At 49.2% G+C, this 23363-nt stretch overlaps 1 protein-coding gene across 2 annotated transcripts in view; it reads right to left on the bottom strand.

Moving 5' to 3' along the window:
- Farp1 (FERM, ARH/RhoGEF and pleckstrin domain protein 1) overlaps window positions 1-23363 on the bottom strand; it is a 222899-nt gene that overhangs the window by 65212 nt on the left and 134324 nt on the right. For both annotated transcript variants that reach the window (XM_041670244.1, XM_041670237.1), the window contains exon 3: window positions 4052-4156. In XM_041670244.1, coding sequence (XP_041526178.1) covers window positions 4052-4156 — 105 coding nt within the window. The remainder of the gene's footprint in view (window positions 1-4051; window positions 4157-23363) is intronic.

Below are 23363 nucleotides of genomic sequence, written 5' to 3'. Positions count from 1 at the left end.
GCTGAGCCTTCCTGGTCACCGGGCCTCCACTTCAGGCTTCTGTGTCCACTGTTATCAAAAACTACCTTTGATCAGCCTCAGACCCAAAGTACAAGGTCTTGATGCTTAGATCAATAGCACTCCAGGCAAAGACCCAAAAGGCTGATAAAAAAGACTTCTCTGCTCTACAGAGAGATCCTTCAGGAACAGAAACTGCCTGGACCAGAAGGCAACAGGAAGCACACTCACTATGGCCGCAGCAATGACCTCTGCTAACTGAGAAACTACAGGACAAGAGCCCAACTGACAACGTAATAATCACCACTTTCTTGTTGACGGCCTCAAGAAACACGTCTTATACTACAGAAAGCCTTCATTTTCCTTCCTAGGAAAAACAATGTTCTGGGTTGGAGGTGGAATTCTGTGGTAGAGTGTCTTCTTAGCATGGGCTTGGCCCTGGGTTTGATATGATGTGAGGGAGAAAGGGAGGGAGGGAGGGAGGGAGGGAGAAAGGAGGGGAGGGAGGGAGAAAGGGAGAAAGGGAGGGAGGGAGGGAGGGAGGGACTTGGCTTGAGTATTTAAAACAATGAGAAGAGAGGCAACAGGAATTCAAGTTGCCCAAATCTGACACTTTCTCACCCAAGGTCAAAAGGCATAACCCTAAACTTAGTCTGGCAGGGACCCCGAGGAACAGTTGAGCGTTCCCCATGTATCCTACACAGAAAACTACGCAAAGCTAACTGAGGCAGTCCCAGGATTAGGCAGCTGTGAACGGCCTTCTGTTGAGGACTGTGGACCCCCAGACCTTGAATTTCCTGTAAGCAGCTTGTTATGCTTACAGCATCCAGGTAAAGATATGGAGGCACAGCCAGGACCACACTCGGACACCAGTGTTCTAAAGAGATGGAGACACAGTCAGGACCACACTCGGACACCAGTGTTCTGAAGAGATGGAGACACAGTCAGGACCACACTCGGACACCAGTGTTCTGAAGAGATGGAGACACAGTCAGGACCACACTCGGACACCAGTGTTCTGAAGAGATGGAGACACAGTCAGGACCACACTCGGACACCAGTGTTCTGAAGAGATGGAGACACAGTCAGGACCACACTCGGACACCAGTGTTCTGAAGAGATGGAGACACAGTCAGGACCACACTCGGACACCAGTGTTCTGAAGAGATGGAGACACAGTCAGGACCACACTCGGACACCAGTGTTCTGAAGAGATGGAGACACAGTCAGGACCACACTCGGACACCAGTGTTCTGAAGAGATGGAGACACAGTCAGGACCACACTCGGACACCAGTGTTCTGAAGAGATGGAGACACAGTCAGGACCACACTCGGACACCAGTGTTCTGAAGAGATGGAGACACAGTCAGGACCTCACTAGGACACCAGTGTTCTAAAGAGATGGAGACACAGTCAGGACCACACTCGGACACTGTTGCTCACTTACAAGGTCCCCTTCAATGCTGCCGATCAATTTCATGAGAACAACTTGTTTTTACCATTCTATGAAATCAGCTCCTAGGCAGACACTGACAAGGACAGAACACAGAGACAGGACAGAACGATGACAGAATTCCAGTCCATCTCCAGCTTCCTACCAGAGTCTCTGATACCAAAACTAAAGAGATGCTGAGGATAAACCTGAGACGGAGCGGGGCACGACGTACTACTCCTAGAGCAGGTACGTGCAGACGGCTGCTTCTGTCTGTCACATGCTGTTTAGAACGGGTCCTGTCTGCCATTGCAGCAGAACGCTGAGGCACACTGTAAGTGCGCGTATACTGTTATGCACTGTAGTATCTGAATGGATGGGGAGTCTGGGAATCGAACCCACAGCCTGCGTGTTTGCTACCGCTGAGTTATACCCTCGAGTCTCATGGTTGGCCCCTGTCTCTTTCAGCCATCACCGATACCTTTTGTTCTGCTTTTGTAGGTGTGCACATTTTCAAGGACGATCGTGAGTCATAACAATCAAGCCGCATTACCCCTTAAAGGAGTCCGTAAGCCTAGGATAGAGACGTTCCTACGGCTACACAGAGTCGGAAGGGTGCGGCTGGAGCCCCGTCTGCCACTAGCGAACTGACAGCCCATGCGTGGAGCCGCTCGCAGACTCTCATGCCAGCGCCAACTTCAGCCGCAAAAGGCACCTCTGGTAGACAAGACTTGTGTACTCCTGGGGACGGGAGAGCCATTAGGAGCATGCAGCATTTGGGCTTAGCAGGCTTGTTAGGAGTAACAAGCTAGCTGTCTTCGGGAGTTTGGAGAGCTGTTATTTTAACATAAAATGAGCTTGTGAAACAAGGCTGCAGCCAGTGGCAATGCTCCGACCTGCCTACGTGGTCATCGCTTCTTTCTGGACTCTCTAGTGAACGGGAACTTGGCCTCTCACCATCTGACTCCTCGTGTTTCTTCTGTATTCACGACTCAGTGGAGACACAAAACTGTCAGGGAAACGGGGACTTACGAATTAGCAGGTCTGGAGCTACTTGCCACATCAAAGAAAGGACCGGGCCAGGGAAGCTTACAATTATGGTCCAGACTAAAAAAACGACAGCGTGGGCTGGGAATGAAGTTTGCATAGCCTAGTGAATGAAAATCCTTAGACAAGGCAGGGCTAGAGAAACATCACCTGCCTCACTTTAGGTTCCCGGTTCACGTGCCCAGCGGCTGTGGGCAGAGCACAGGACAGCAGCCAGGGCCTCCGCATTGCCCAATCTTTCCCTGGGACACACTCCTCTCAGGGTTTGACTTTGCCAGCTCTGGTCACCTCTAGCTACCATCGGCTCTGACTTTGTCCTCTTCCTTCAGCGTCTTCCTTCCTTCTCAGCCTCTTTTCTTACCTCTCTGATCTTGTTTCAAAGTTTTGGTTGATTCTTAAAACAATACCAGTTGTCTAGACTCCAAACTTCTACTCCTATGCTCTAAGGAATTCGCCATCTAGTCCTGCTTACTGGCCACGCCCATCAGCGTGGGACCTCCGATGAGCCCTAGCTCAGGTCTGGTGAGATCTGTCATCTCCCAAACACAGTCCTCTGCTAGGCTTCCCCTCTTCCACCAACAGACACGTAACCTCCTTAGACCACAAACTGGGCCACTCTGAGCCCCGCTTCCTTCACTGCTCCAACGATCCCACCTAATCCTAGCACCTACGCACCACGCTTCAGGTTCCAGGCCACACTAACACAGCAGGTCCCGATGGCTGTCCTGAGCCCAGACTCTCCGACTGCAGTTAGATGCAGTGGCCTTCCACATTCAGGAACCAAATCGTGCCCCACGCTGCCTCAAATGCACCAGCAGCTGCCCAAGCCAGCAACCTGGCATGGACCTGGAAATTCATAGTCACGGCCCCTGAGCACTGCAGTCACAGACAGGAGGGACCCACAGGAGCTGGCATCAAACACACAGGTAGGATTTGACAACTGGGTATGGCAAAAATGACAATATGAGAATAACTTATTCATAGTTACTGAGATGAGTTATATATTAAACGACAATGCCTTGGATACAAACATAGATAAAATACATCTTAAGACGTATTCCTCCCAGTTGATTAGATCTCCTCTGTAAACTACGGAGGAGCTAGAACAATGTGGGGGGCGGGAGGAAGGGGGTTCAGCAGTGAGGAACACTGGCTGGTTTCCCAGGAGACCTGGGTTTGATTCTCAGCAGCCACATGGCTGCTCGTAACTGTCACTCTAGTACCAGGGGATCCAACGCCCTCTTGTGGCCTCCACAAGCATTGCATCCACATTGTAAACAGATATGCCTGCAGGCCAAAAAACCACCCAAATACCTGTGGGTCGTGACCCCTTTGGGAGAGGAAGACAGGGCAGAGGGAGGCGGTTTCCAGCCTCAGACACTGCTGGCAGAGGCACAAATTACCTTTACACGTAGTTTGGACATTCGATCAAATATATATTTAAAATACAACCAGGGCTTTCTGGGAGTTTTCCTTCTACTTCCTTCTGCATGGCCAGAGAAGTAGGGATTCCTCCCCACCCCTGAACAGTGGGCAGGTGGGGATGTTCAGCTGGCATCCCCGGTGTCTCCTACCATGATCTTTTTGTGGTCAGGGAACTCCAGGCCAAAGTAGTCGCCCTCCACGAGATTGAGGTGGTTGCACACGGCGTCCAGCAGCACCTTCCCGGGAGCTCGTTGCTATGGACAGAAAGAAGCGGTGTTAGAGATGGCCCCTCTGCGTGTGGCCAGGCACACGGACCACACTGCTCCCAGTTCCCGCATCAGCGGGGCTCACAAGGGGCACGCAGGACTCGCCACCATCCACCCCGTGAATCCTGGGTGCCACGTCTGTGTTCTTGCTGAGTCCAGACCAAGATAAAGCGATTTCCCCGCCCTCAACCCCAGCCACAGCATCTCTCCTTTTCTAGTAACAAACTGCTTCAGCTTCTAGAAGGAGTGTGCCGCTGTGTTACTGTGTGTTGCTGTGTGCCGCTGTGTGCCGCTGTGTGCTCCTGTGTGTTGCTGTGTGATGCTGTGACTGAGTGTCGCTGTGTGGCCAGCCTGGTCTTGAACACACTGTCCTTCTGCCTTAGCCTCCTGAGAGCTGGGACAGCAGACATAGAAGAACATGCCTGGAGTCTGTTTCTGAGAACAGTACTGGGTTTGCTGCACACAGAGCAGGGATCTCAGTTTCTTTACCTGCCCCATGCAATTGTTACCCTAGGGCAGGGGAGACGGCTCAGCAGGTAAAAGAGCTTCAGCCTGGCAACCGACCTGAGTTCAGCTCTCAGGTCTGCACAACAGGAGAGAAGGGGGTGACATGGAGAATACCCCAACTTAGAACCATGCCTCGGTTTCTCTTTGTAACTCCATGGACTCCTAAGACCTTGCTGGTAAGATGGATCAAGTCCTACCACACACACCAAACCTCAGCGGGCAGGTGTGACGAGATCGCTGGTTCCAACACACACACAACAGTTTAGGCTAACTCGAGATGCTGAATGACAGCGAGGGCTGGGAGCTGACAGGTACCGTGACCGCGTGCCCATTAGCCTGTCCTCACAGGGCCACCGGGGCCAATAAAGACGGCTCAGTGTGGGGCATCCCACTTCCATTGCTCTAACAGATGCCCCTTTACGGCCCCATAGTTGCCGTCACGGCAGTCTAGAAGATAGCCACAGCTACATGCAGCAGCACAACATCCTCTGTGGAAGATGTCAGGTCACGGGTCAGGGTCCAGCCATTCCACACGCACAGCTGGCAGGAGTAAGACGTGGCCACCAGAGACCCCCTTCTTCCCTATGACATGCATTCCCATGCACACTTCTCTAAAGAGAGAGACGTGAGAGAGGACGGCCGGCTACGGGTCACTGACCCTGCTTTCTGTCACCCTGTGCTGTCATCTGGTGCCTCTGACATGCTACATGCACACAGTCATTCCCAGGTAGGCTGACGGATGCAGACAGTAACCTGCTTACACCAACCCTTCATTCTAGCTTCACTTCTCACACCAGTCTGCAAGAAGCCACATGATTAGCTTATGGACAGTCACATCTTCTAGAACCTTCTTTCCTTCAATAACTTCAGCAAAAGCCGGAGACTTTTTAACAAAAACATTTTTAAAATGGGCCCAGGAGTAAAACATTGTGGAAGAATTACTATATTGTACAGTGTAGAGTTTCACAACCTCCAACACTGTCTGTTTTTTTTTTTTTAAAAAAAAGGATTTGCCAATTATCTGCCCAGCTGGCGGCACTCATATTTCCCCAAGAATTCCTGGAACTAAGGGAATCTGATAACCTCAACTAGATTTACAGACTCTGAGAAATGAGACTTCACAGTTCAACACTAGAAATTTAAATACAAGCAGAGAGAAGTCAGGATACAATGGATGTTTCTACAGACAAGGGTATTAGACTAATACTCGTCATAGAGAGATGGGGAGCTTCCATTGACACTGAGGCCTTCATGAGTCAGTACAGGTGTCCAGGGTCACGGCTAACTTCCTGCTCAACCCCAGGCTACCTCAGCCTTGCAAATGCCACCTGCGTGCTGTCACAGAGCAGCAGCAGAAGGGACTGCCTGCCTGTGGTGTGGGTCGTAGTTAACAGTGGATCGCATTCCTTTTTTAAGATTTACTTATTTATGTATATGAGTGCTCTACCTGCATGTATGCCTGAATGACAGAAGAGGGCACCAGATCCCATTACAGATGGTTGTGAGCCACCATGTGGTTGCTGGGAATTGAACTCAGGGCCTCTGGAAGCACAGAGCTATTAACCACGGAGTCATCTCCAGTCCCTGGATCTCATTTCTTAAAATATTCTGAAAATTTACTTTTTTGTGCATATTTACACACATGCCTCTTCCGTGGTCCTGGAGCTACCGACTCAAAGCCCAAGTGACTGCTTTCTGGCCCCTGAGATCCACTGAGGATGGATGACCAGGAAGTATCCTGAATCCCCCGTGAATTCACAGGTAAATGATACCCTGATGTCTTCCAGGAACTCACCATCAACGTTGATTCCAGTGGGTATCAGGCCACTACAGCCTAAAATGCCTACAAGTAGCAAACCATGGCAATTCAGAAGTCTTTTATTGAAAGAGAGAGGTGGGAGGGGGGAAATAAAGAGAAAAAGAGACAGAGAGACAGAAAGAGAGAGAGAGAGAGAGAGAGAGAGAGAGAGAGAGAGAGAAAGCCAGCCATATTGGGGAGAAGGCTCAGTCTATATAGCACCTGCCACACAGGTGTAAGGGCCTGAGCTGGCACCCCAGAACCTACACAGAAGCTGGCCATGATGTCATGTCTGCACCCTATTGCTGTGCCGCTGGAGGAACAAAGACAAAGGAATCCTCCAAGCTCACTGGCTATGGCCTCTAGTCAATTGTGAGCTCCAGGTTCAGTGAGAGACTGAGAGTATTAGAAACCCAACATCAGCCTCTGGTCTCCATACACACGCACATGCAAACACACAGGTGTGCACACCTGTAAACAGTCTAATCTGAGTGGTGGGCAAATGGCTTGGCTAGCATGCAATTAGCCCCCACCCCCATTTAATTCCCAACCTGTATAAAACAGGTGTATGCCTGGGATTCCAGCACTTGGGAGGTAGGGGTGAAAATATCCTAAGTTCAAGGTCACCTTCAACAACACAGGGAGTGGGAAGACAGCCTGGGCTACTTGAGACTCTGTTTCTAAATAAACAGATAAGGTACTGTGTTGGGGCGGAGGGGGGGGGGTGGGGGTGGTGGTGACAGCAGCATCATTTAAGAAGACAAAACACAAAGACAGTGATGAAACATCTAGAAAAACATTTTCTAAGAGTGGCCTTGTTATCAGGTAACATATCTATGTAGGACAATAGGGATTTAATATGACAGTGGCCTGCTACGGAGATTTTATCTGTCTGTCCATCCATCATCCGTCCGTCCATCCATCCATCCATCCATCCATCCATCTACCCACCTATCGACCAGCTTACCTACCTACCTATCAACTGGTTTTTCAAGATGGGGTTTCTCTGTGTAACAGCTCTGGCTGTCCTGGAACTTGATTTATAAACCAAGTTGGCCTCAAACTCACAGAGATCCACCTGTCTCTGTCTCCTGAGTGCTGGAATTAAAGGAGTATACCACCACCGCCTGGTGACATTTTTTTTAATTTTTATTTTATGTATATGAGTGTTTTGCTTGCAGGTATGCTTGTGCACATGTGTAAGCCTGGTGCCCTTGGAAGCCAGAAGAGGGCATCAGATCCCCGATAGCTGGAATTACAGATGGCTGCAGGCCACCATGTGGGTGTTAGAAATTGAACCCAGGTCTCCTCTAAGAGCAGCTGAGCCAACTCTCCAGACCCCTGTGGGTGTTTCCTCAAATATCCCCATAAGGCTGTACTTTTGCAGATCACTAAGGTTCCTATGGCCTGTAGAAATCTGAATCCAGCCAAACCCATACTCCAGTAGTCCTGATAAAATATTCTAGAAGTATTTCCCTTATGAGAGGCCAGAGCGTAACTATGATGTTTCATTCTGGAGAACAAATTGGCAATAAATGAAACCACATAATCAAATCTCTTTCATTTTTTTCTTATTGGCTACTCTTAATTAAGCTCCAAGAGCATTTGAATTTTAATCTATTGCACAAACAAGTTGGTGGACTCCACACTGTGGTCCCCGTTGCCTTCTCCATTTTAAATTGGACTTTCATTGGGCCCTATGAAATCACATTAGTGGGGCGTTCACAGGCTTGGGAAGCAATCCCTGAATCCTAAATGGTGCAAATATTCACAGACACGGTCTAGCAAACAGAACCTCAGGACCGAGGGCATGAGTACTGCGCACACACACACACACACACACACACACACACACACACACCCGACTCTTGTGTTCTCAGGTTATCCATACACTTCCATACAAGGGCACTTCTGCTCCCCGAAAGACTAAAGCTGCAGTTCTGCAGATGAGGGGCACAGCATCTCTTTTCCTCACCTCCCTAAAGGACTGAATGAATGAATCTCCTACTGGAGAAAGCTTTCGGGAATTCTCTCACAGACAGAAATCTACAAACGTAGCATCTGACCAGGCTTACAAAATTTCCATCTGCTCAGGTTTTGGAAAGCCATCTACGGGAGTGTTCCCCCCTCCTCTTTTGAGGTTTAGTGTAACCATGGCAACCAGGGCACACACACACACACACACACACCCAACAGAAAGAATTGGCTTCTCTCTAAAGCCTTGCCAGTCTTCCTAGCAACAGAAGCGTTGAGAATACCGTTCTAAGTCCCGTATTCCACTGTCTACCAGTCTGACCATAGGGCACTACAACGCCCATGGATTTTCTTAAGTCTTACAGTCTTCTTTCTTGGACCATCTCTGAATGGGTAAACAGAGCTATTAATAAGCACTACAGCTGGAGAAGGCTGAGATATTCTGACTAAGGGAGTGAGGTCAAGTGTGGCCATTATGCTAGGAATAGGAAAATGATTTCCACTAAGTCCCTGGAATAAACAAATAATTAGGTAAATTAGATTGGGCGGTAAGTGCTACTTGCTAAGTTCCAGGCCAGTGAGAGACTGTTTCTAAAAATAGGGTGGACAGCACCCAAGGAACGGCATCTGAAGTTGTCCTTTCAGTACGTATTACACAGGCAGGGCACAGGTGCTGAGTTATCAAGGTCAATGCTGGAAGCTGGAGGAGGCTGGGAAGGACGGTGCGCAGCTTCTCAGAGCAAACAGGTCCTGATGGCACTCCGGTAGACTGTCGTTAGCATGCTATCTCCCGTGTCTAGTGTTCTGCCATCTGGTCCTAATACACGAACAGCCACTTTAGGGCCTGGTTCTCAGCCACATGAAGACAGACAGTGCACGTTTGGTACTGTCCCTTTAGGAGGTGACAAGGAGATAATGCCTGGATAGGCAGACTGGGGAAAATTCCAGCCTTCACAAGTCCTACACCTCAAGCTAACTACAGGAGGTGAATTATTTTTCTCATGGCTAAAAAGCCCCCACCCCTTTACTGCCATTATTCTGTATGTAAACCATGTTCCACAGTTCAAGATCTATTTCATCATCTCTTGTGAAAGATTCACACTGGGTCTCGGCATCTCTCAGCTATGTTCTCAGGACGCCCATTAATTCAGCTGGGCCCTTCCTATGCTCCTGCTCCACAGCCCCCAGCTCCAGAGACCAGCTATCCTTGAAGTGCAAGCCAAGGAGGACACAGACTGAGAAATTCCACAAGAATCTGGATCTCTGTGTAAATGCCCACGGTTTTTTGCCTGTTCCTAGAAGGATTAGCACAAGGCCACTGTCAGCCTGGGCTTAAAGCAAACTAGGGGGAAACGTCAGACTTGGGGCTAAATATAGCAAAATGAACACATGCAACGTGTCTCAGCTGTTTCCAGACACCCTGCTAAAATGACAGTCGAAGAATAAAAAGAAAAAAAAACCATTTTTTAAATTTAAAAAAAGGAGCAAGTTCTTAGAAGAAAATGAGAGGGGGACATCAGGTGAGAGATGTCTTCGGAATTCTGGGAGATGACAGAGAAGCAAGCAGAAATCTAATTACAGAGGAGAGGAGGAGGGGAGCCTGGAGTCAGGAGCAATCAGAGGAGGAAGAATGCTCAATGCTGGCAACGGAGGATGCTGCGTGTCTGGTAGCTTGGGACTTGGAAGTTCTCTTCAAAGCATGCATGCTCACAACCCTGAGAGCCTACAGGTTCCTGAACACCAACGACAGTGAAACCCAGAAGGCTGTAAAGGAGGGTGGATGGCTGGTGATCATGAAAGAGCTCTCAGGACTAAACAAGGCAAGGCGGAAATAAAATCTTCTGAGAGTCAGAAGATAAAGCAGACCGCCCAGCAGGAGAGAACAGGAACCAGGCCAAGCACTAGATGCCAGAGCTCGGGGTGGGCGACACCTCGGAGTTCTGAACCTGAGCTCCACGCCAAAGGCCACGGAGAATGGAAATCAGCTAGCAGGAAAGGAGATACATCAGAGAGGAATCCCAGACGGGGCATCGCAGAGTGGAGGAGCAAGGCTGGTCTCAAAGCCGAAAAGAAGTGTGAAGGTAATTCTCAAGGTCCAAGCTGGTGTGAGAATGCTGGAAAGTCAGCTACACTGACCGCTGGATGAGAAGTTCCCAGAGCATGTCTTGGAGGCTCTGACATGGTCACAAAACACCACAGAGTGCACTTCCCCAGCCTATGACATGCCCCACGACACACCTACACTATGAATACTTCAGCAGATGCTGTACAGTTGTATGTATTTGGTACAGCCCACTGCCAAGTGCACACAGTATATACACACTACTATGTCTCTTATGATCACTATTGCTATGCCCTGTACAGAATTCCTGAGCTTTAATCCCAGCACTCGGGAGGCAGAGGCAGGCGGATCTCTGTGAGTTCGAGACCAGCCTGGTCTACAGAGCTAGTTCCAGGACAGGCTCCAAAGCCACAGAGAAACCCTGTCTCGAAAAAAAAAACAAAAAACAAAAAACAAAAAACAAAAAAAAAACCCCAGAATTCCTGAGCTGTACTTTCCTAACTCTGCAGTCAGTGGTTGGTTTACACCGGCATGACCACAGACCACGAGGGAAGTGTCACGGCTCTCCTGTCACAGGGCACCAGGGATCCTTCAGCTCCATCATAATCCCCTGGGACCGCCATCGTGGCTGGCAGTCCGTAATGGAGAAGGTGTTTTATGTGGTGTGTAGCTATGGAGTAGAAACAGTCACAGGCCTTGGCTGAAGTTTTCACTTCAGGGAACATTTGCAGTGATGCCTATGGAATCAGACACTTAACATCCGCAGGGATCCATAGGTGGACCTCATCTACTTGTTACACGTGGGCCATTTCAGCACGGAGTCCGTCATGCCACGGCTGCACTCATGCGAGCCAAGCTACCCTGCCACAGGGCTGGGGACCCTGAGCACCCAGAACTCAGTATACTACGGTGATGGCCACAATGCCACAGAGGAACAAAAGACTACAGATAACTCAGGAATCAAAGAGCTGTCTGGTACCCAGGGCAGGAAAGAGTGTGATCACTAGAGACAGGAAATAAGACTTCACACCTCAGCTCTGGGGAGCTGGGACAAAGCTGTCATTGGACGGATGTAGCTAGATGTTTAGGTCTGCCCATTAGTCTGCACACAAACGCTGCCTTTCTCCCCCTTAAGGAGGCTCTCGGGTGGCCACACCGCCTGCAAGGACACACTGTCTCCTTGTTCCCCTCGGCACTGAGCCTCGGTGTTCAGAACACTCATTAAACACACATCGGATTGGGTTTCAGGGAGTCCCCGAATCCAGGACAGGAGAGAATGGGCCCTTTCAGCTTCACCGTACGTAATTCATGGGTGTTGTAACCAGAGTGCTGGGCGCAGAACTTCCTTCTCTATGCGTCCCAGGGCCATGCACAGAACGTGTGTGCACGTAGGGCTGGGGATATCTACTGCTCTCCTGAAAACCTGTCATGAGGAGGGGCTGGGGAGAGAAGCCAGTCTTTCAGGGCTGTGTTAGTCTGCTCCTAACACTAGGGCTTCATTGTCCTTGAGTATTAAGAATGTCTAAATTTTATTAACAAAAAAAGACCCTGCTTAGGGGCTAGAGAGATGGCTCAGAGGCTAAGAGCACCGGTTGCTCTTCCAGAAGTGAAGCCGCCATGGCACACGCTTTAACACACATAACCATAACACACTCCGAATTTACACCTTCCAAACACTATCTGTGCACATGACAGAGGAAAGGCCCACCACAGCTGAACGGGCAAAGTCCAGGACCCTATTTCCCCTTCTTTTCTTGTCCCAGTCAGTGGCCACGTTGCCTCTACCTTACCCTTGAGTAGTTCCAGGGATAGATCGCGTCCGTGAACATGGTGGCACACTGGTTCTGGATGACTAGGGCTGTCAGGGGGGGGGGGTTCTGTCACCCCAGTGCTACTGGGGGATTGCTTAACCATACTGAAGAGTGGGCTGTAAAATGTATACACGTCTATTATATATAAGCACTATGTGACATATATAAACATTCTGTGTAATCTCATGATTCCACTCAAAACGCTATCTTCAGCCGTGATCTCTCATCTTCTTACGAATGTTATAATCTGTAACTTTCCTTGGGTTACATTTTTTAATCTTTTGAGAATTTCATACATACCTGTGTTGTAGTTCCATAATTTCCAGCCGCCCTCTCAGTTCCTCCCATATCCATATCATCCCCTCTAGAACCTATGACCGTCTATACAGACCACCATGCCACACATACGTACACCCCCACACACCCCACACTATAAACCGTCTATACAGACCACCATGCACCCTCACACACACCACACACTGAATCTGGGGACCCAGCATCTTCTTTGTTAATTCACTCTGGTTTGCAGCTCCAGGCTCAGTGTCCTTCCCACAGAAAGGATGCCAGTCATGGCAGCAGGAACACTGAAGACAGATGGCAGACAGGACAAACACCAAGGCTACAGTTTACCACCTTACATGAAACCCCACCCAAACAAACAGCGCTGTACAGCAGCATGAGCCGCCCACAGCGGCCCAGCAGCAGCACTTACTCAAAGGCTGTGTTAAAAAACAGGGATGGTTCAGAGGAAATAGAGCCAGTGGGAACTGTGAGCTTTAAAAGAAAAGAATCTCTCTAAGTCTTCCATGTTTGATCTCTAATCTACAAGGGCTGTGGACAGGAAGGAATGCAGCCAGCTAGAGACTAGCACTTGTCCCTTCTTAGAGCAAGGTCACCAGGACTGAAAGGACTCCACCCACACTCCGAACTCCTGCTCAGATTCATCCAAATGTCAGGGATGCTACTGCCTCCCAGAAATCAATAGTTTAAAATAACTAAAGGACCATGAGAAACAAAGGTTCAACCATCTTCTGAAAATTAAACCTGTTGTCAAAAGAAAAATTCAGAGTTTACAAAAATTGCTGAGGCTAAGTCTGACCAACCGCGGAGACAAAAAGATCTCGTCCTAAAAGCTTCGATCTGTCTTCCGTGCCAGATTTCCGAGTTTAGCATGAAGTAACTTCCACACATTTTACACAGTGATGCCAGAGGAGGAGCTGACTTCAGCGGCACGTACTCATGCATGTTCTAGACTACGGAAACCGCAGTGAAGGGTCAACATGCTGGTTTTCCTCTTCCTCAACGGCGTGGCGGATCCAAGTAACATTGAAAGAGGAGAGAAGCCTTGGGATCAGACGCGTTTGCAAAGGAGCAGCGTGGAGCAAATCCACAGCAGCAGAAAAAGCGAGGATGGGGGTGAGAAGGGGGCGCTGTTGAGCAGGCATGGAGGTCAGAACTGCGGGGCGACAAGGTCCCAGAAAAAAACAGACAGCAATGGAGGTTAGTTCTCCATACATGACTGGGCCTCTGAGAAAGAACTTTGTCGTAATAAACGCCAATCGCTAGGAATGAAAAATATGAAAAGCAGAAACAAACACAACAGGCATCAGCAACACACCTGCATTTTAACATCTTCTCGTGTACTTTACCCGCAGAGAAAGCCATCTGTTCCCTGAAAAATCCACTTTCCTCCATCCTTCAAAGCCGCCCCCATGGACAGATCTCCCCTCCCCCCTCCACCAAAAAAAACAAAAAATCCAACACTGCATTCTATTGCTCTGCAAGCCATTCAGGGAGACCCCAAAGAGCAGGGACAGAAGCTGCCCTGCTTCCCAGGCAGGGGGCCGTGTGGACCCTGCAGGTCAAAGCACACAGCAGTGCCTTCAGTTTCCACTGGCTTTGTGAGGTTTGAAATGTTTTATAAACACAAGGCCCAACTTTCACCAAAGGCCCACTTTTACCAAGTCCTCAGCCACACATGCATACTGTACAGCAGCCCCAAAGACCAAACAAGACAAGCTAGATGCATGGTAAGATAAATATTCTTGGGAAATCTTCAGACTACAGGGACTTGTGTGTGCGCCTCCCTGGTTTCCTAACGTCTTTAAAAATATTGTAGAATAATGGATTAAGAAAGCAGGTTCTGGGGCACGGGAGATACTCAGTGAGTAAAGATCCAAGTTCGAATCCCAAGTACCCGCATAGAAAACCAGCCATGGTCGTATGTTCCCGTGACCTGGCATTGCAGGGCTGAGAAAGGGAGATTTTGAGAGTGTGCCCATGAGCCTGCTTAGCCCAGTCAGTGAGCTTTGGTTCAGTGACAGGCCCGGTCTTAAGGGACACTCTGTGCTATCGTTCACAGGGGCACACAGCTGCATCCTGACATGCACACCATGTAGTCGGTGGGAAAACACTATCACAAACAAACAAACAAAAAACAAGAAGGTTCTGAGTTTGCTGAACACCGTGGAGATAGTCACCCTGGGCTCAGCAATGAAGAAACTGGTCCAGTGCTGTGAAGGGTACCTATCTACCCCATAGCCTGCCCAAGCTTACCCTGCAAGCCGATGCATCAGGCAGGAGCCTCAGTGTTAAAGACAACCGAGTACATGAACAGTGTATAAAAGAGAGGCCAGGGACAAAGGACCACCGGTGGTGGCGTCAATCAAACCAGTACCGCAGGGAACACGGAGACAGACTAACTCTGTTGTACCAATGATGAGCTGCGTCTAGAAGCAGTGCCTTCAATTATCATGGAGACACGGCTTGTTGAAATATAGAAACAAAAGTTCCTTCAATTTTGACATCAAGTGCAAAATTACACTATTCACGGCTCATTTCCACAAATCTTCCTCATGAGCTAATTGCTCGCCTACACGGAAAGCTCTGTAATTCTCCACCTGTACACGGCAAATGTCTGGAACAGCCTCAGCAGCATCCACTTCACATCCTCAACTAATCTGCCGAGGAAAAGAGTGCCACGGAGGAGCCAAAAAGCACAGCCCCCGAAGCTCACCATCGACAAGATTCCAAGGCAGTGGAGGAGAGGTGGGGCCAACGCGTCTGTACGACTTCTCGGGATGACCCGTGTGTCTCTCTCTCTCTCTCTCTCTCTCTCTCTCTCTCTCTCTCTCTCTCACACACACACACACACACACACTGTGTCACACAGACACAGTGTCACTCACACACACACCTATTGGCTGGAGGAGCGGAAGGACCTCCGGCAACACCGAACGCAGCCCACAGCTCACACAACACACACCATATCACACACACAGTGTGTCACACACACACACACACACACACTGAAAGACACCAGAATCAAAGTTCCACAAACTCAGCTTCTGAAGCGTCCAGGGGTCTTTACTGATCCGAGTTAACAAGGGTTTGAGAAAGGACAGGAATTTGACAAGGGGAGGGTGGACTCAAAAGGACACCAAGCAATCAACACGACTGATCACAGAAAATATCCTCCAAATTAGGGAACCTTTTCTTTAAGTCTAAAGACATTAAGGAGGGGCTGGAGAGATGGCTCAGTGGTTAAGAGCACTGTGTGCTCTTCCAGAGGTCCTGAGTTCAATTCCCAGCAACCACATGGTGGCTCCAAACCATCTGTAATGAGATCTGGCGCCCTCCTCTGGCGTGTGGGTATACATGGAGGCAGAAAGTTGTATACATAATAAATAAATATATCTTAAAAAAATAAATAAAGACACTAAGGAAAAGAAAAGAAGAAGAAGAAAAAAAAAGACAACTCCGCAAGGGCCCAATTTCAAAGGGCAACTTTACAGCAAATGTCAAGTCTACCAACTGGCAGATCAGGAAGTGAGAGGCTTGGCAACAACCTGCAGACAGACAGATGTGAAGACTTTAATGCCGAGGTTACAAAATCACACTCACTCCGGTGAGTGGGGAGGAGGGGGGGGACAGTGTCCCCCAGATCCTGAGGACCCGCTACAGTGCTCCAAGGCTGCCCTCATGGAAAGGGGATTTCCTTCACCAGAGGCGGGGAGATACAACGTGAGAGTATCTTTAGCTGATTTTCTGAACCCTTTCTCAGCCACAGATTCAAAGGCAAAGAAAAGCAAGAGCCATCTGGGATGGAGGAGCCATTTTTGCAACAGGCATTGTATAAAATTCAATATGCAAATTGCTGTGGGAGAATATTCCGCTCTTTCAGCCAATAGCATTTAAGGTACCAGCCCACTTGGGCATGGTCTCTTATACTGTAAATGCAGCTGTAAAGTGTGCGTACGCTCACGGCTGCTAGACTCTGTTCCTGTTCCCCATTCGTGTGAGAACTGTTATCTAGGACAGTGATGTGTAAGTTTCCTTTAAATAAATAAACCCTTATTATTCATAATTCTGAACTAGTGTGGGATTATTTTGTGACTTCCGCATTCAACAAACGAAACGAGGAGAAAGGTTCCTTGCTCAGGGGTTGAGAGCACTGGCTGCTCTTCCAGAGAACCCTGTCTGGGCCAATTCCTAGCACCCACATGATGGCTTGTAATTTTCTGTAACTCCAATGGATCCAACACCCTCTTCTGGCCTCTGGTGGTACTGCATTCACCTGGTGCAGAGACACAGAGGCAGACAACTATACACATACAATCTCCTAAACAAGAAGGACAGGCTGATTTAAATCAAGTCACAAAGCCATTTCTGTTTATTCCCTTCAGATATGACTCAGCTGCGCCGGAACTCAGGATGTATATTAGTTATAAATATAAAGATGACTAAATTCTATTTTGGTTCAAGTATTTAAGCACTCTGGAGTTGATGCTCCTAATATGGATTCTGAGGGAAAAATACTGTTGACACTCAACAGGAAGACAAAATTATGCGGGTGTGGATTCTGGAAAAGAAGTGACTTTTCCTGTAGTGACTAAGCAAAATTCACTGCAAACAGCATGCAAAATTTCAGTTATTTTGTAGAAAAAGACAAATTAATTAGACGTATGTTTTCTGTTTAAAGATCTATTTTTGTAGTTTTCTTTAAAAGTTAAAAAAAAAAGTTAATATGTCAGTGAGCTTCTCAACACTGTAATTAAATACCAAGAGGAACAATTGAAACAAAGAGAAGATTCATCTGGGCTCACGGTTTCAGTCCAAGGTTGGCGGGAGTCATTGCTCGGGGCCCTGAGTAGAGGCAGAATTACTGTGACATCGGGCATCTGTGGGTGTGTGATTCATGACAGCCATGAGGCAGAGATGTGGGGAAGGGATCAGGGCAAGATGTGGCCTTTGTGTAAGCACTTCTTTCATTTTTAAATGTGTATGTATGTACTTCTGTGTGTGTGTGTGTGTGTACGCATGCGCACAGGGACCCATGGAGGCCAGAAGAGGGCACCAGATCCTGCAGCTGGAGTCACAGGCAGCTGTGAGCCACTGACAGGAATACCAGGAACAGGACTCTGGACCTACTGCGCCATCACTCCCTCGCAGATATGCCTGCCCCTTAAAAAAGACATTATTGTATTTCATGTGTATGAGTGTTTTCCTTGAATGTATGTAGGTGCACTATGTGTGTCCCCAGGCCAGGAGAGGGCACTGGATGCCCAGGGATAAGAGTTAAGAGCAGCTGGGAACCACTATGTGGGTGCTGGGAATCAAACTCTGCTCCTTCACTGCTAAGCAATCTCTCCAGCCCCAAGATCTGCCGCACTATGTCCGGAGACAGCTTCTCAGAGCTCCTCCTCATCCTCCAGGTCTTGGGGGAAGACAGGGTGGGTACAGACGTCCCATTCAAGGCTGCACTCACAGTCGATCATTCTGACCAGTTACGAGTCTGCATTAACTGCTGCTCTCTGCAAATGAAGACCCTCTGACAGAGGTGACAAGCAGCACAGATTTATGGCGAGACCTGTGGCACCAAAAGGAAAGGTGACGTCCTCCAATCCCTCCGGCTCCAGCAGGTTCCACCTGGTGCTGAGGCTAGGGAGGAGCAGTTGGTCTGCCGCCTCCACACTCTGTGAGGTTCTACAGTGACAACGTGGCTGCTGGGGGTTCGAACTCAGTTCCTCTGGCTGCAGAACAAGGGCTCTTAGCCACTGAGTCGTCTTCCTGGCCTTCGCATTTATTTATTTATTTATTATTTATTATGTATACAATGTTCTGTCTGTGTGTATGCCTGCAGGCCAGAAGAAGGCACCAGACCTCATTACGGATGGCTGTGAGCCACCATGTGGTTGCTGGGAATTGAACTCAGGACCTTTGGAAGAGCAGGCAATACTCTTAACCGCTGAGCCATCTCTCTAGCCCTCTTCGCACTTTTTTTTTTTTTTTTGGTTTTTCGAGACAGGGTTTTTCTGTGGCTTTGGAGCCTATCCTGGAACTAGCTCTTGTAGACCAGGCTGGCCTCGAACTCACAGAGATCCGCCTGTCTCTGCCTCCCAAGTGCTGGGATTAAAGGCATGCGCCACCACCGCCCGGCTCCTCTTCGCACTTTTTAAACATAGACTTACTCATAGCTTTTCCTACTGAGAATCCAAGGACTCGTCTCAGTGCCATGAAGAACAGCTACTCTGCCAGAAGTGCTGGAGAAGCCAGCGTGTGAACCAGTCACGTGTTATGGTTATTAACGTGTATCTTCAGTTAACTTGGGTGGCATACAGGGGTGGGGGTTGAGCATGTGTTCGGTGGTTCGGCTTCTGCCCTTTCTTGAGTATGCTTGTAGTACACCAGATGCCATTTAAAATTTGTGGAAGGCACAGGTTTAGAATGTCCTTGTAGAGGTTGTGTGTGTGTGTGTGTGTGTGTGTGTGCGCGCGCGCGCGCGTGGAGGCCGGAGGTTGACAGGTGTCTTCCTTGGTCACTCACTGAACCTTGAGCAAAGATTCAGCTAGACCAGCTGGTCAGCAAGCTCCAGTGAGCTGCCCGACTCTGCCCCAGTCCCCTTTTACATGGGCACTGGGATCTCACCTTGGGCCCTCATACTTACCCAGCATGCACTTGACAGCTGAGCCATCTCATCTCCTCAGCCCTGAGATGTTCTTTGCGAACAATTCTCAGATGACAGCTCCTACCCTGTCCCTCTGCCATGCTCCTCAGTCACTTTCTGCTCTATGCAGGCCCATCTGGACCTGGGGTACACGGCATCAGACAAAACTGAACTCAGGCAGAGCTTTGACAACCGGATGTTAAACAGTATAAACCACCTATGGCTGATTCCAGTATGGCAGCTGGTAGTCCACATCCCAGTGTTCCGGTGAGAAGTGGACATGGGTCAGCGCTAGCCTGGTGTCCAGGCCAGGCATGGCTGTGTCTACTAAGCATCCCTTACATGGTATTACATGGCATTACTTCTCATAAAGACCCTTTCATGAACAGCACTAACTTTAAATTAGGTTTAGATGCTGGTTGGAAGTGTGTGGTATATGGCTCACGGATTCTACCGGAGGACTCGGATGGGCAGGGAAGGTGGACAGTCTGAGGTTGGCACAGATGCCACCGCTGTGAATAATCTCGGGCTCGCCTAGTTCCAAAGCTTTGCCTAAGCAGATGCTGAAATGTAGCTCTTGGATGACTACCCAGTTCAAATAGTTTTTTTTTTTTTTTTAGTCCGTAAAATTTCCAAATGCCTTATTTTAATAACCGAGGAGTTGAGACAGGAAAGCTAATGAGCAAGGTTTCCCTCCACCAGTCTCTGAGGTCGGTCAGCCTTGGATGGAACGGCTGGTTTCTTCCCCCCCTCTCTCCATCTTGACAGCAACACATTTCTTCTGCAGTGACACTGAGTCGCCTTCTCTGGAAGGTGATAGGCTCTGTGGCTTTTGTCACACACCTAATGGGCTGTCACCAGCTTGCCCCATGTCCTCACTGTCCTGTGTCTACCCCGTCCTGTGTCCCCACTGTGTCTACCCCGTCCTGTGTCCTCACTGTGTCTACCCCATCTCGTGTCCTCTGTCTACCCCATCCTGTGTCCCCACTGTCCTGTGTCTACCCCATCCTGTGTCCCCACTGTCCTGTGTCCACCCCGTCCTGTGTCCCCGCTGTCCTCTGTGTCTTTATTCTGCCAACACTCAAGGACTAAGAAGTTGATTTTCAAGTTTGTCTCCTGCCTCATTTTATTTTAGATTTTTGTTTTTTAAATTATGTGTAGGGGTGGGCAGCGGGTATGTGCAAGACAGCGCAGGTCCCAGTGGAAGCCAGAAGGGGGCAACAGATCCCCTAGAGCTGGAGTCACAGGGAGTGGCCAGCTGCCTGACACAGGTCCTGAGAACTGAGCTCGGGTCCTGGGGAGACCGGTGTTTGCTTTAACTGCAATGCCATTCTTAGCCCATCCTCCCACTTCTCCAACGTTTAAAGACATCTGCTTTACTTCTCAGTTGGTTCTCACTCTATGCGTTCCACCGTTCCTAGCGAGAAAAGAGACACTGTGTGTCCTGACCTATCCACCGCAATGGAGCAACGGTCCCACAGGCCCTGGTAGGGAGCCCACAGCTCTGTCCGTCCAGCCCATCTGTTACTTGCTCCCCAGCTTCAGGGCTTGCATCTTCTGGGCTCCCCCATGAGGGGACTGGTACTTTACCAGGAAAGGGCTTTTGCTTCAAGCTTCCCAACCATCTGCTGCTGCCTGTAAAGGCCCAGGAAAGCTCTCTCTCTCCAGCAGTACCCACAACACTTAAAATTCAGCTCCCTAATTGGATCACTCTGCATCTCCAGCAGAGCCCTAGGAAATGCCACCTTGGGGGGGTCACTGGGGCTGGGTTATTCATGAAGCCTAATTGCCTCAAACAGAAACCAGCCACTGAAAGGCTGTCCGATTGCGTGGGATTCCAGCAGACTCTCCCTCCTCCTGTGTGCTGGCCTCAGAGCGGTAGAAAGGAGCAGTAGTGTTTGGAGAGCCCAGTGCCGTCCATCCAGCACTTATCCCTACCTGTGTTATTTGGTTCCTAAGTCTGCCCATGTGGAGAACGGAAAGCTACCATTTATTGAGCACCCACTGAATGCCTGTGGGTTGGAACTTGGTACATCGCCGTGGTGACTAACTCTAACGGTATCTCAAAGAGGTAGGAACGACTCTGGGAAAGTTTAATTATTAACAGGTCACTTGAGAAGTCTCGGGGTGCCAGTGTAGTCCTGGAGTGCTTTAAAAGATGAAATAAGACAAATTTTCATTATCTGGGTGGTTGGTGCACGCCTATAAGCCTCACGCTCAGGAGCCTGGAGAGTAGGAAGCCAAGTAAAGAAACACAGCAAGTCCCTGCCTCAGAAACTGGCAAACAAACATCCCAGTGCCTACCCGAGTACCAGGATCACAAGGGGCTCTGGGCAAAACACTGATCCTTCCCCTCTTGCTGAGAGAGACCTGCACAACTAGCTTCATGGGGCATCCGAGACCAGAGCCAGGGCTCAGGCCCAAATCCACCGGGCTCGCTGGATCCACAAGGGTCGCATTGACCAGAGGGACACTTACACCCCCTCCTCTCATTAGCCCCTTCCACACATGGGCAGCTAGAGTCTCAACTCAGCACCTGGCCAAGGAGCCACGAAGGGGCGAATATCCCAAGTATTTGTTTAGAGCCGAGGGCTTTCAAGCAGCTTTCTCCTTTGCTGAGCACGGACGAGAGGAAGATTGGAGCCGTCCTTGCCTCTCGACCCTTCTGGATGTCATTTGCCGCCTCCTTTTTTCTGCTCACATCTTTTCCCAGGGACACTGCCCTCTTCACTTGTGGGGACAATAGATCCACACAGCAAGGCTTAATAGGACTGAGCATGGGTCTCCCTTCCGGGGGTGCAAGGGAAGCCTCACAGGGACACAGTGAGTTCAGCCTCCCCAAGTGCCAACTGCAAGGGCTGACATGGCAGAAACTCATTCTGCACTGGCTCAGGAGGCAGAAACCTTAAGGCAGGCTGCCATCACAGGGCTGGTTCCACCCACCAGGAGGTCCTGAGAGAACCTGTTTTGGCATCTCCTCTAGTGGGGGTTTGGCTGGCAGGTGTACTGCTCCAATCTTCCCCCACCAAGTTGACAACTGGATTGGATTACGGGCCTAGCAGACCCAGCCCCGCCTCATCTTCACTGACATCTTCATTACAGTGATGAAGTAATTTCCATCCCTCGTTAACCCGAGTTTAGAACTTGGATGCATCTTTGTTTTAGACTGTTATTATTTTGTGGGGTATTTTATTTGTTCCTGTTTGAGATAGAGTCCTGTGTTTTACCCCAGGCTGGCCCAGGCTGAAATCTTCTAGCCTGAGCTCTCTCCAAGGTGCTGGGATAATAGATGTGGCCACACCCATGGCTCTTTTGAGGAGGTAGAGATCCAACCCACTCCTGAGCACTGCATGAAAGAAAAACCGCTCCACTCAACCAACTTATGTCTCCAACGAAATCAGAAATTAAGTCTTAAAAGCACTGAACTGCCTGATGGAGTAGCTTGGAGCTGGTGGGAAGAGCCCCAGCACAGAACAATCTAGGGCAACTTCTCTGCCCTGTCTGAAGATTTACTCCTGGTCTTGGATAAGACATGATTTTCCAACTTGTATCCTTCCCAACCCTCTGTACAAAAAAGGGCTCTGTCTTCCAGAGCGGCCTCTATTTACAAAGTCACTGCCCTGCGGGGGCTCATTATTCCCAAGTTCCTTTAACCTCTTTTCAAATGAGCAGGAACATTCCACAATTTCTTCCCACCGGGTTAAAATTAAAACAAAAATGCTAGCAGCAATCTGCCCCTTTCTCTAGCTCAGACCTCCACAATGTGGAGAGCAAACACCAGCCTTGGCCACTGAGCAATGGTTTTGGCGAGAGGGATGCTCATCACCCAGGAGAGAAGGTGGGTGTTTGAGCAGCGCCAGTGACCCAAGCCCAGGGAAGTGGAGACAGACGGAGGCTGCCTGGGCTCCTTAACCAGGCAATTGGGGTTGAATCGGCAAGCTCTAGATTGAATAAAATTAACTAATTAACTAATTAAATGAGGAGCTGAAGAGATGCTAGTGGTGAAGAATTCTGGCTGCTCTTGGAGAGGACCAGGTCTTAACTCCGAGCACCACAGCAGGGAACTCACAACTGCCTGTAACTCCAGTTCCAAGGGG

The sequence above is a fragment of the Microtus oregoni genome, unplaced genomic scaffold, assembly GCF_018167655.1.
Source record: "Microtus oregoni isolate MIOR12 unplaced genomic scaffold, Mior012 000001F_ref0000356, whole genome shotgun sequence".
Classification (NCBI taxonomy): Eukaryota; Metazoa; Chordata; class Mammalia; order Rodentia; family Cricetidae; genus Microtus; species Microtus oregoni.
The sequence above is the reverse complement of the archived record's forward strand: the minus strand, read 5'-3'. Positions and strand labels throughout refer to the sequence as shown.